This window comes from Osmia lignaria, chromosome 3, assembly GCF_051020975.1.
Source record: "Osmia lignaria lignaria isolate PbOS001 chromosome 3, iyOsmLign1, whole genome shotgun sequence".
Classification (NCBI taxonomy): Eukaryota; Metazoa; Arthropoda; class Insecta; order Hymenoptera; family Megachilidae; genus Osmia; species Osmia lignaria.
The window spans coordinates 3,373,510-3,387,754 of NC_135034.1; the positions used below are offsets into that span (position 1 = coordinate 3,373,510).

General features: G+C 47.3%; 1 protein-coding gene across 1 annotated transcript; it reads left to right on the top strand.

Annotated features, from left to right (window-relative positions):
- Positions 1 to 8,128: 8,128 nt before the first annotated feature.
- On the top strand, positions 8,129 to 8,974 carry LOC143308023 (uncharacterized). Its single transcript, XM_076693143.1, has one exon. The coding sequence runs from the start codon at positions 8,129 to 8,131 to the stop codon at positions 8,972 to 8,974; it is 846 nt and encodes a 281-aa protein (XP_076549258.1).
- The last annotated feature ends 5,271 nt before the right edge of the window (positions 8,975 to 14,245 follow it).

Here is a 14,245-nt window from a genome sequence, read left to right on the forward strand (position 1 = left end):
TGGCCTCTGTGACGCGAATGTGCTTGACTAAAATCTCAATTAATTGCGTGAGTGTAAGAGTCTCGGTGGAATTGCCGGTATGCAACTCCCATTCCCCCAATGTGTTACGGTCGAATTTACGCGTCACCCAGTATACTATTAGGGGGTCCCAGTTTTTAGTATCACATTTAAGACCGTTGAGCGCGCCAAGGACTTCGTTTGTTGTGCCGTGTAACCGTTTGAGCTCGTTTGCGGATTCGCGCTGTATACGTTTGATAGAAAACAACAACTCGAGCTGCGTGTTGACTATGATGCAACGGTTATCATAGCGGTCAGAGAGGACTTTCCAAGCGAGTTTAAAATTCTCGACGGTAACGGACATGTTGATTAACTGGGCCGCTTCACCCGTGACGCTCATTTTTAAATAATCAAATTTTTCCACTTCGGAAATGGACGAGTTTGCAATAACGATGGAATGAAATAGGTCGCGAAACGGCGTCCATTCCTTGTAAATCCCGGAGAAGTGAGGTAATTCAAGTTTTGGTAAAAAACGTGATTGGTTTACTGACCGTTCACCGGGTGCGAGGAGATGAGAATCTGCGCTGATAGACGTTGGCCGGTCTGAAGCGAGCCAGAATTGACTGAGAATTGACTGATTTTCAATGACCATTTCATCGCACTGAGTTCGAAGATCGTCGACGAAATAGCTCAGCTTCTTCGTGGCCTCAGTTTTCTGATCCGTCAGAATGGAACGACGTGCCTTGACGTAAGTAAGGTTCTTGTCGTTCAATGATACCGTAGATTGTACACATTATAAAAAGCGGCTAACCGATGATCACGAATTTAAATATTGTCCGTTGTGTTGATCGCCACTGATATTCACGCAAGGTCGTGCACGCGCGTTTGAACTATGGCTTGTAACGGGACGCGGTTCAACGATTAATTCGACACTTTTGTAAAAGCGGCGTCCACTCCCGTATAATACCGGAAATATCCGGCTCGAAGGACCAGAATGTCTACGTGATTATGCACGGGAAGGATCGCGGATAAAGGTCGATAGAAAAAAAACCACGTGTTAACACAGTCAAAGTTCACACAATATTTTTTATTACAAAACAGTTAACTAGGACGATCAACACACGAAAATTGTTAATAAATGTACAAATACGCCGACGATTGTATAACAGATAAACGCAACGATTAAACGCATGTAACAGTGTACTGATTTTACGAGTTCTTTATTTTAATGATATACGCCTTATCGCAATTATCGAATACCGCTGTCTCCTGCACACCTCTATATATAGGTGTCGTGAGCTCGCCGACGTCATCAAACGCCGACAAGGAAGGGGGAAACCAGCTGTTAGACTCCAAAGGCGCGGTGATTTGCCGCAACACGTCGTGTTTCGGAAATGTAATAAGATCGACTTACCGATGCGCTGTTTTATACAATACAAGCTAATATATTCGCTTGCTAATTTCGCTGTGTGTTCACTCGATGATCTGGAACACCAAAGAACAATAAGATTTCCGATCACGCAGTTGTCGCGGCGAAAACGAACTATCGGACAAGAACGTCGACGAGAGACACACTAACGCAGCATTTCTATTTGAATTCATAATTGTTGTATTGCGGTAAAATTGCAACTATTAATCAGGTTGGAACTTGTAACATGAAATATAGGATGAAACATATAGTCTTTCAAGAATGAGGCCGTTATCCGTATAATTTTACCTTAACAAAGATCAAAATTATTCGTTTTTCCGATTTGCAACGAAGATTATTAATTATAATAGTTTAACAGCGGACGATGCGCTTGCGGTAATTACAATGCCGTGGCAACCTATACATTTGTTGAATCTATATGCATATTTGTTCGGATGGATTCAGCATTCGCTTTCTAATGAATTTAAACAATTACAATCTAACGAACATTCCTTCGAGAACGTTCCTTTGTTCAGATTTGCCGTTAGATCTTGTTGCCAGGCAGTTTCTTGGAAATTTCGATACAATGGTGTTTATTGCTTTGAACGACCCTTGATTTCGAACGTTCGCGGCGTTCGCTTTCATAAGGGTTCTCATTCCTTATTCTCGTTGTGTAAATACATTTTCATTCGTCCACTTTTTCATATCATCATTTCGTGCATACAATAATGATCCTTGTTGGACCGGCTGACGCTTTGTGCAAAAGAGAGAGAAAGAGCGCTCCACAAGAGAAGTTATTGAAGACTATAAGAAATGCGAAGCACTGGCTAACTGCGTAGCGCTGGTGTTATGCTAACGGCTCTCTCTCTCTCGAGCTAGATTCGAGTTTTTGTGCGGTGTCATATACTGTATTTCTATTACTATGGTTGAGCGACGATAGTTTCACGGAGAGTCACGTAAACTATTGTAAAGAAGGAAATAGAAACTTTTCCTCGTGTACCTCGCATGAAAAATCCTCGCAACCCCGAAAGGCTTGACAAGATACACAAGGTCGAGGAGGAATGGAAAAGATTGGCGGAAAAGTGAAACACCCACGTCACGCCCCTTACATGAGAAATCCTCGTAACCCAAAAGGCCTTGATAAGGGACGCAAGGCGGATAAATTTCAAATTTCCGCCGGGACGTAACAGGGTGAAGGTTGGAAGGACGTTACGGTGACTGTGGTGGTCGTTAGGGTAGCGGTACAGGTCATTGTAACAGGATCGGGGACGTAGGACGTATGCGGTAGTTCCGGGAAGGATTCGTGGGAAGTTTCAAGTTCTGGAGGATCAAGTTTATCTTCGGGTTCACCGGATCGACGGGGAGGAAGATTTGCGGGTTGTTCAGGAGGGGAATCGTTCGCGGAGGGTGTTACCCACGCCGAGAAAAGGGTGAATGGGAGTCGATCACCAGCGGTATCATTTGTCATATCCCATGGCGCGGCATCCGCGCCGAGAACGCGACGTACTTCTGCACGAAGGTAACGGTCGCGAAGGTCGTCAACCGTACCACGGATATTCAAGCGCGCGTGGTCCATTAATTGAATGAGCACGATAACCTCGAGTTCGCCGCGGTGCGCTCGCATCTGGCGGGCCGCGGCGAAATCCATTTTCACGAAATACGAAAAAACGGGGTCTTTCACGGAAGCCAAAAAAAAGTGGGGAAGGGGGAGTAAGAAGGGGCGAAAAAAGGTTTTGGGGGGTCCTGAAAGAAAAAAACACAACGGGAGAGAGGAACAACTCGAATCCGGGCACAAGAACTTCAAAATCAAATGCAACAACGACAAAATCAAAACGCGGTATTCTGCAATCAAGAACTGGAAAAAAAGAAAGGGGAACAAAAAATTTTGAATCGAAAAAGGCTTGATAGAGTGCCCACGACCGGCAAAAGGCACGGCCAGGGCCCACAATATCGGCAAAACGCGAGCAACGTTTAAATCAGAGGCGCACGGAATAAAAAATGTATATTCGACACAGATAATAATTCGATTTTACAAATATCAATAACAGCGGTTCGGTCGAAAACGGCGGACGTGTCGGTTTAGAAAGATGTTTCGTCCTCTGCGACGTTCGGGTATCAAATTTCCAAACACTACGCCGCATTCGACCGGCGGCAGTTAGAAAAAAAACGATATCAAGAAGCTCAACGATAACGGGCGCCTTCTGCGTCGTAGTTTCAAAATTCTAACGGCGGAATGGAAAATAGACATTCCTCGAACGCGAGAGTTCTAGAACTTTATTAATTTCCAGGTCCCACGTTGGGCGCCAAATTTGTGAACCAATTTACGTGGGTGCACTCTATATTTTCTGTAAATGATAAAATCTAATCACGATTACAAACTCGTTGGGCGCCAGCCACTCGCTATGGCAAGTAAAGGATGGGAAAGAAATCAAGGGTTTTACACACATTCTCGCACAATCGCCCTTTACTCTACAAAAAGCGCTCTGTACCAAAAATAATTATTCTGAAACACTTTATGCACTCTCTATCGTAGCCTCAGGCTCATTACCGGTTCGTCGTCGCAGCAGCGGCAACGAGCCCGTCGTAGGGAATTTTTGGGGAGGGGATGGCGTTGGATTGGGACCTCTTCCGGGACTAGGAATGATCTACTATCGATCTGTCGGTAATCGGGATCGATGGAGCGGACGGAAATTCGGTGATGACGGCTGAGGGCTATGTTCTTCGGGCTCGGCGACAGATGGCTTCATGGGTTGCTTTTGCTGCTTTTATCGGGCTGGTGGACCTCAGCTATTTGTTCCGGGTTGCTCACTTTCTAGGGAGGGGTGCTCGTGCTGTCGCCAGCCTCGAAGTTCCGTTGGTAGCTTGATGGGGTCTTCTTTGTCGCCTCCATCGGCCCGTTACCAGGAGGTGGGAAAAGGGGTTAGGTGAGGGAAGGGTTATGGGTGGATTTAATCTCGGAACGGGAAATGACAGAAGCGCAGCGATTGTAACGGGGGGGGGGCACACATGACACCACGTTACAGTAAATATAGTAATAATGATATTGTTATTGAATGTACGTTTGTCTGTGGGAAGGAACCGGGATATTACATTATATCCAATGAAGATAAAGTAATAATGATATAGTTATTATATGTACACTGATCTGTGGGAAGGGATCAGTACATCACATTATATCAAATTTAGAAATAGTAAGAATGATATTCTTATTGAATGTATATTACTTATCTAATGTAGGTATAGTAATAGTGATATCGTTATTAAATGTACATTAATCTGTGGTAATGGATCAGGATATTACATTATATCCAATGAATATATAGTAACAATGATATTGTTGTTAAATGTATATTCGATAAGTAATGTAGATACAGTAATAATGATATTCTTATTAAATGTATACTACATACCTAATGTAGATATAATAATACTGATATTGTTGTGTTCGAGCGAACGGTCGTGACAACCGAACTATTTCAAGAATACCTCTCGTGACTAACTTCTATTATATTGCTATTCCTCTCTCCTCGGCGTCCGTCTCTCTTACTCCGTTGGCCAGCGGTGTGGGGCGTGGACGCCGGGGGCGAGAGGGAGAGGTACGAACCTTTTGTCGCGCTACGACGATACTCACTCGTTTCAAGGAAATTCTCGCGAGCAGTTTTCGGAGAATTCAAATCAGCAAATCCTTTTTTTTGGCGCTTCGCACGAACCGGGTGCTTCGGCGAACCGCAATAACGCGGATTAGTTTAAGTGAATCGAGGATTAAGATATAAACTTTTCGTTTATTTTACTTCTAAGACTACGTGTTCATTTATTAAATACAACGAGTTTTCACTAAGATTACGCAACACGTTGTTGTGGAGTTCATTGCCTCCGCCTTTTCAATAATCCCGCGCTTCGGTAAACGCGATCCGGCACCTCGCTCATTTTCTAAAGATTTCCAACCGTCGAAAATACGCGGCGACGAAATTTGACGGAACACTCTGGTCCTTCGAGCCGGATCTCGTTAAACGAACAACGGTGCTTCGTGAAAAACGCGCAAGTGAACTCCGTGCTTCAAGTACATCTGGTTTTTCTTCTTCACCTGTGGAGAACTTCTTCGGCGATCCAGATCAGTGAAAATCTCCAACCAGGAATCTGGAAAGAAGAGCCGATTGAAAGCCGGTTACGTAACCATCCTTTGCTTCAACGGCAACGACCACGCTTTGTGACGTCACGCCGCGAGCCTAACATTTACCAACATCACGGTACGCGTTGAAAGGCTTAGAAGTACGGTCTCAGTGGTTCTCTATCGAAATATTAAATTAAATTTCGCCTTGATTTGCAATCATGTCTACATCCTTTACGGATCTTCTGCGTGAACAAGAGGAAGTAGCGGGGTGGATTCTAAGATTCTGGGCTAACGTATGCAAGTTAGGAAAGGACAAGCTGACGGGAGCGGTTTTAGAGCAGACACAGGGTTTGCTCAACCGGTACTGGGACACGTTCCTTAGAGGTCACCGTAAATTGATGCGATGCAAGGAGGTGAGTTCTAGTCCATACGTCAAAGAGGACGCCTTTTCGGTCACAGAAGAAGCTTACCTTGACGCAGCCTCCATGATTTCCCATCACCTGAAGGAGCTGCCGTCCCCTGGCTCCTCGCAAAGCCAACCGTCCAATCTTGCGCCTCCGCCCCACCCGCAACTGCCTAAAATCGAATTGCCGAAATTTTCGGGTGATCCGTTACAACGGGAGAGCTTTCGTAACCTTTTTAAAATTCTTGTCCATGACGTCAGCCATTTACCTGATGTGCAAAAGCTACTCTATTTGAAGTCTAGTTTGACAGGTGAGGCCGCCGAGGTCATTCGGAATATGCCGACAACAGACTCCGGCTTCAGGGGAGCATGGGAGGATCTGGAAGCCCGGTACGGTAACATTCGTCTGTTATCGTTTTCACATAATCGTGCGCTCCTCTCGTGCCCATCAGCCCTGCAGCAGTCAGCTAGCGAATTGAAGCGGCTATTGGACACTTTCCGCCAGGCGATCAGGCCGTACGTTACACTAAGGAAACCCGTTACTTCATGGGATGAGTGATTTGTATACTTACTAAGCCAAAAGCTTGATAAAACTACTCACCTTGCTTGGGAGACCTCTTTGGCGGATAGCAGGGAAATCCCGCGGTTTCAGCAATTATCGCAGTTCTTGGAGAACCGGATCCAAGCTCTAGGCGCTGCCGGTATGACTGACTCATCGCTCCATGCTGCGTCGCCGGCAAGCTCTAAGGAAGTCAAACCTAAAACAAAGGGAGGAGGATCAGCAAAAGGCGTTAACTCTACCGTCTTAGCCGCAGCGTCAAAGTCGCCCCCAGCCCGGAAATGTCCGGGGTGTTCGGGCACCCACGGTCTAGGATTTTGCTATAAATTCAAGGCTCTGTCGCCAGCAAAACGCAAGGAGCGCGTGCAACAGCTGAAGGCCTGCTTGAGCTGTTTGAATGTAGGACACGAAGTGGGTAGGTGCCCGTCTAAACAAGTCTGTTTAGCTTGTAGCAAGCGACATCATACGCTACTTCACGAGGCGCTGACGGCTCCACCGACAAGCGCACCAGGCCGTGAAGGCGGACAGCCAGCATGAGAAGACGCTGCCTCGACGTCTGACGAAGCAACTCAGCAGGTGACCACCCTCTCTCCATCGGTCGGTTCAAAAGCCGTGGCCCAACTCGCAACCGCCAAGGTGAGATTGGAGGCGCCATCAGGAGAAACCGTAGAGGTCCGAGCCCTTCTGGACACCGGCTCCGATACCTCCCTCGTCTCATCGTGGGTCGCTCAGGCGCTACGTCTTCCACGGCGGGCGGTGCGAGTGGCCATCTCAGGCGTCAAGGACAATGAGGTTGGATTCGCAACCAGAGAGGTATCCCTTGTGGTTCGACCCCGACACACTTCGGACTTCCGATTACCTGTTCGTGCGTTAGTACTCCGCAAACTAACGTCGCTGCTCCCGAGTAAACGCATCGTGGCAAAGTCTTGGCCGCATATTACCGGTCTCACGCTTGCTGACCCCGAGTACGGAGTTCCGGCTCGGGTAGGTTTACTTTTAGCTGTGGATGTTTGCGGAACGCTCTTTGGTGACGACTAGCGCAGAGGGCCAGAGGGTACTCCAACGGCGAAACTCACCCCCTTTGGCTGGATGCTCATGGGACCAGCCTCCTACGACAAACCCAAGGCGGAGACGGCCGCTCGGGTTCTTCACTGCCACAGCGAGGACTCCACAAGCCAACTCCTCCAGTGGTTTTGGGAGCTGGACGAAATTCGAGAACGGGTTCCGATGTCAGAAGAAGAGGAAAAGTGTGAGCGTCACTTCCTCGACACTCATGCTCGAGACCCATCGGGACGCTACGTGGTGCGCCTTCCCTTCGTCAAGGACCGCTGACTGCGCAGAAGTTCAACAGGACGACGGCGTGAAACTCCTCTTCAATTGTGAACGACGCCTATCCTCGGATGCCACGCTGAAAGAGCAGTACCGAAATTTTATAATGGAGTACCTGACTTTGCAGCACATGCAGGATGCATCCGAAGGAGCAGATAAGGGGCCTGCGTATTACCTGCCGCACCGCGCCGTATGCAAGCGCCACGATCCTTCTGCCAAGCTACGGGTCGTTTTTAATGCCTCTTTTTCCACGCTGACCTGTGGATGGTATTGACCCGCTGGCGACTTTTTCGGATCGTATTCACCACGGACATTGTCAAGATGTTCAGACAGATCCGAGTCCATCCTGAGGATACTAGGTGGCAAAGCATACTCTGGCGCGCCACTCCCGACGATCGAGTGCAGGATTTCCGGCTTACGACGGTGACGTATGGCACGGCGTGCGCGCCTTTCCTAGCTTTACGGGTACTTGCTCAGCTGGCGAACGACGAGCACAGCCGGTTTCCCCGAGGAGCATCGGTGGTCCGTCGACAAACGTATGTCGACGATATTCTCACCGGGGCGGATGATGTCGACGAGACCCTGGCTTTGAAAAAAGAAGTGGTGGCAATTTTCAAAGTTGGCGGTTTTGAATTAAGCAAATGGGCATCTAACATACCGGAGATTCAAGAAACCGACTCTTCTGATACGCGCCTGTTTCAGGAATGGTCCGGCATCAGTACACTAGGCGTGAACTGGAATCCTAGGGATGATGCCTTTTCCCTTCGAGTCGCAGCTGCTGAGGTGGTGAGAGAACGTACCAGCAAGAGGTCCATCCTCTCTGAAATCGCAGGCCTCTTCGACCCGCTGGGCTGGGCGGCGCCGATCCTAGTGGTGGCCAAAGTTCTAATGCAGGACCTCTGGATCCTTGGAGCAGATTGGGACCAGCAATTGCCAGAGAACGTCTGCACTACGCGGCAGCGCTTTCAGAGGCTCCTTGCCGCAACTGGATACCCTGAAGATCCCACGCTGGACGTTTGCTTCATCAGAGCCGTCCACCCAAACGGTTTTTGTGACGCCTCGCAGCGAGCTTATGCGGTAAACGTGATCCGGCAACTCGCTCATTTCCTACAGATTTCCAACCGTGGAAAATACGCCGCGACGAAATTTGACGGAACATGTTGTTAAATGTACAATGATCTGTGGGGAAGGATCAATGTATTACATTACATCCAACGTAGATATAGTAGTAATACAGATCAATGTACATTTAATATCAATATCATTATTACTATACCTCCATTAGCTGTGAAATATATATTTAATAACAATATCATTATTACTATATCTACATTGGTTATAATGTAATATACTGTTCCGTTCCCACAGATCGTTGTATATTTAATAACAGTACCATTATTACTATTTCTACGTTGGATGTAATGTAATATACTGATCCATTCCCACAGATCAATTTATATTTAATAACAATATCATTATTACCATATCCACATTATATATAATGTCATATATTGATTGCTTCCTACAGATCAATGTACATTCAATAACAATATCATTATTACTATATTTACTGTAACGTGGTGTCATGTGTGCCCCCCCCGTTACAATCGCTGCGCTTCTGTCATTTCCCGTTCCGAGATTAAATCCACCCATAACCCTTCCCTCACCTAACCCCTTTTCCCACCCCCTGGTAACGGGCCGATGGAGGCGACAAAGAAGACCCCATCAAGCTACCAACGGAACTTCGAGGCTGGCGACAGCACGAGCACCCCTCCCTAGAAAGTGAGCAACCCGGAACAAATAGCTGAGGTCCACCAGCCCGATAAAAGCAGCAAAAGCAACCCATGAAGCCATCTGTCGCCGAGCCCGAAGAACATAGCCCTCAGCCGTCATCACCGAATTTCCGTCCGCTCCATCGATCCCGATTACCGACAGATCGATAGTAGATCATTCCTAGTCCCGGAAGAGGTCCCAATCCAACGCCATCCCCTCCCCAAAAATTCCCTACGACGGGCTCGTTGCCGCTGCTGCGACGACGAACCGGTAATGAGCCTGAGGCTACGATAGAGAGTGCATAAAGTGTTTCAGAATAATTATTTTTGGTACAGAGCGCTTTTTGTAGAGTAAAGGGCGATTGTGCGAGAATGTGTGTAAAACCCTTGATTTCTTTCCCATCCTTTACTTGCCATAGCGAGTGGCTGGCGCCCAACGAGTTTGTAATCGTGATTAGATTTTATCATTTACAGAAAATATAGAGTGCACCCACGTAAATTGGTTCACAAATTTGGCGCCCAACGTGGGACCTGGAAATTAATAAAGTTCTAGAACTCTCGCGTTCGAGGAATGTCTATTTTCCATTCCGCCGTTAGAATTTTGAAACTACGACGCAGAAGGCGCCCGTTATCGTTGAGCTTCTTGATATCGTTTTTTTTCTAACTGCCGCCGGTCGAATGCGGCGTAGTGTTTGGAAATTTGATACCCGAACGTCGCAGAGGACGAAACATCTTTCTAAACCGACACGTCCGCCGTTTTCGACCGAACCGCTGTTATTGATATTTGTAAAATCGAATTATTATCTGTGTCGAATATACATTTTTTATTCCGTGCGCCTCTGATTTAAACGTTGCTCGCGTTTTGCCGATATTGTGGGCCCTGGCCGTGCCTTTTGCCGGTCGTGGGCACTCTATCGAGCCTTTTTCGATTCAAAATTTTTTGTTCCCCTTTCTTTTTTTTCAGTTCTTGATTGCAGAATACCGCGTTTTGATTTTGTCGTTGTTGCATTTGATTTTGAAGTTCTTGTGCCCGGATTCGAGTTGTTCCTCTCTCCCGTTGTGTTTTTTTCTTTCAGGACCCCCCAAAACCTTTTTTCGCCCCTTCTTACTTCCCTTTCCCCACTTTTTTTTGGCTTCCGTGAAAGACCCCGTTTTTTCGTATTTCGTGAAAATGGATTTCGCCGCGGCCCGCCAGATGCGAGCGCACCGCGGCGAACTCGAGGTTATCGTGCTCATTCAATTAATGGACCACGCGCGCTTGAATATCCGTGGTACGGTTGACGACCTTCGCGACCGTTACCTTCGTGCAGAAGTACGTCGCGTTCTTGGCGCGGATGCCGCGCCATGGGATATGACAAATGATACCGCTGGTGATCGACTCCCATTCACCCTTTTCTCGGCGTGGGTAACACCCTCCGCGGACGATTCCCCTCCTGAACAACCCGCAAATCTTCCTCTCCGTCCACCCGGTGAACCCTAGCATGAACTTGATCCTCCAGAACTTGAAACTTCCCACGAATCGTTCCCAGAACTACCGCATTCGTCCTACGTCCCCGATCCTGTTGCAATAACCTCTACCGCTACCCTAACCACCACCACAGTCACCGTAACCTCCCCTTAACCTTCCCCCCAACTTCCGCCCCAGGATCCTCTCCCCCATTTTTCAGACACTTACAATCCGTATTGCGATAGTCAAGGAGTAGTTCCGCCCCCTTTTAGCAGTACCCACGTTCCTTTCTGCGCCCCTGAACCTCAATATCCTCTCCTCCCACAATGGCCGGTTCCCGCTTCGGCACGAATCCCGAACCGGCTAGATTACACGTACCCTCTTCCAAACCTACCCCAACGTCCCTATGGTCCCACTGCTTTCCCCCAGTCGTCCCCACTGTCACCGCAATTTGCCGAAGCCTCCCTTTCCCGAACCAACCCTTACTATCCCTTAGTCAACATGTCCCAATTTTCCCATCTTCCCGCCTCTGGCGAGGGTCGCGCTGCGGAACTCTTCCGAAAGTGGCGGATTTCCTTTTCGGGAGCCCCCGAGGAGGACGGGTAAGAGTTCCTTGAGACTTAGTCCGATTTCGTCGTGACCCAAAACCTCCCCGAATCGGAGATGCTCCGAGCCCTTCCCTTTATCCTCACCGGTTTGGCGCGAGCGTGGGTGCTGGGACAAGCCCGAACCTGGTCAAATTACGGAGAATTTTTACGCGCTTATCGCCTCCATTATGCCCCCAGTAATTATCAAAACCGACTAAAACGAGATTTGATTACACGTATAGAAAGGCATTTTTCAGCTGAATTCTACACTATTCTGGGCAGTTTTGCGCTGTTCTGAGATAGAAATGCACCTATTAGCCCAGTTCTGCGCGATTCTGAGCTGTTTTGCGCTATAAGTAGATAGAAATGCACTTTTCAGCCCAGTTCTCCACGATTCTGGGCTGTTTTGCGCTATTCCAAGATAGAAATGCACCTATCAGCCCAGTTCTGCACGATTCTGGGCTGTTTCACGTCTCGAGCGGCAGAGTCGCGACACGATTGTATGTGAAAGGGAAATACACGATAGGAAATTTTTAAATTTAATTGAAACGTTATTACGTGGAATCGTCTTTCCAGCGAGAGGTCCAATGGACAAATACACGGCCTTATAGACGTCGTGGGAAGGAGTGCCGATAAGCGGATTATATTATTTACGTTCGTCTCCAAACTGTGAAAGGGTGTTGGTTTAATATCCATCCTAACTAGCTGTCAAAATATTCTTGGCTCATGCCTTTGAGTATCCCATTGCCGAATGCAGCTAAGGTGCAGGTTCCCAGGCGAATGAGCAAAGGCTTGAGACAAGAATCGATCTAAATGATCCTTAAGCTTCCCAAAGGAAACCTGCTCGCTCAGGGATGAGCGATCGTCAATCAGGTTACGGGGGCTCTTTCAGATTCCAAAACTCTTGGAATCAGAGAATAATCTAAGCAAAAGTCACAGCGGAGAACTTGTAAAGGATTGCAATAAAATCGAAGGATCAAAACTTTAACCATTAATATATTTAACTCACAAAAATATAACACTTGAAACACAATTATAAATGTAGAGATTTGTACTCTTATAGTAACACCGTTCCGGGTGCGGCACGTATAAGTATTCCAATAGGAATAGCGGAGAACACTTTATTCCTGTGGAATCAACGGAGAACACTGTATCCCAATGGGCACTCGTAGAACAACTTGATGGTTGCTGGTAGACTTAGAGTTGAGTAGTTCGCGTGTTGAAGGATCCCGGTAGACTGATTCGAATGGGAACTCGAGGCCTCTATTTGTACAAATTGAAAAGCGTTATCGTCACGTACGTTGGCTACCTTTTCGGTCGTCTTTCGCGATAGCGCCTAATCTTTGCTGACGCTGGGTCAGCGTTCGGGGAAAAGTCTTTCGTATCGCTGACGGTGCGTGTGACCGGGCCAACGGTTATTTCTTAAGTTGCTGACGGTGCGTGGGACCGGACCAACGGTTATTCCAGTGGTTTCCGGTCTACAGTGGTTTTCCTTTGATTGTTTAGTTTTACATAATTACTAACGAGATGCTTATTTCCAAATATATATATGTCGCTTTGTAAATATAATTAATAATAGCGATGCTTATTTGGAAATAAGTGATGAGTAAGTACGTAGTACATATACAGGGTGTTCCGTAACGTATTTTCACCCTCTGAGATGGTGGTAGGTGGGGTGATTCTGAACAACTTTTTCCTTTGCTTAATTCCTCTTGAATTATTAAGCAAAAACACTGACCAATCCGAGCGCGTATAGCGCGCGGGCTCAGAGACGGCAGCGTCGGCTACGAAAGCGAGGCTTGACGTAGGTCGCGAACGAACGGCTCGTCACCCCGTTGGCATAGTACAATAAAAAAATTGAACTGGTTGAACATTTTTAGTTATAACACTTGTGTCGAGGCTGTACCTTTGATCGTTGCTGTACCTTTCATTCAGCTTATAGTTGTCGCCATTCCTATAATTGTTCCTGCCGTTGTTGTTGTACTGGTCATTGAACTTTGGTTTTTCTGATCGGTATCCTCCCGGCTCAGGGGGGTGATCTCGAATCCTGGTTTCGGTCAGGATTTCCGTAATTCTTGAATCTCGGGCCTTTGTCGTTGTTTCCGGAGTATCCTCGTCGGAAACGTGACTGCTCGTCCTGGATGTTCGTATGCAGTCGAATGGCCTTCTCGATTGCGTCGTTCAACGACTCGAATCTTTCAATCCTTAAACGAGTAACGATCTCGGGAAGTAGTCCTTGCACGAAGGCGTCCAGGGCTGCCTTCTGCATCTCCGATTTGGCCCTAGCATCTAGTACACCATACCGTTGTTAGCGAAATCTAACACTGACTGAGTTTGTGCTTGGAAAGTTCTGCTCAGTTCTCCCCTATACTAGTTCGCGCTTCTGAACGGGGAAAAGAGCTGGCGTATTTTGTCGCAGAGTTCATTCACTGTCTTAAATTGGGAACGACCGATTACACTATACGCGGGACCCCGCAATTTATTAAGAATCGTGCGCACTAAAAGGGGCTCGTCACTAGGCAACCGGTAGTCACGGGCCCTGAAACACGATTCGCAGAACGGTATCACGTCTGGCACCGTCGAATGTCTGTATTCCATCCGCGGCTTCCTTAACTCGTTTATGTATTCCAGC

Coding starts and splice junctions, on each gene's coding strand:
- LOC143308023 (XM_076693143.1), top strand. CDS start 8,129: ATGTTCAGACAGATCCGAGTCCATCCTGAGGATACTAGGTGGCAAAGC.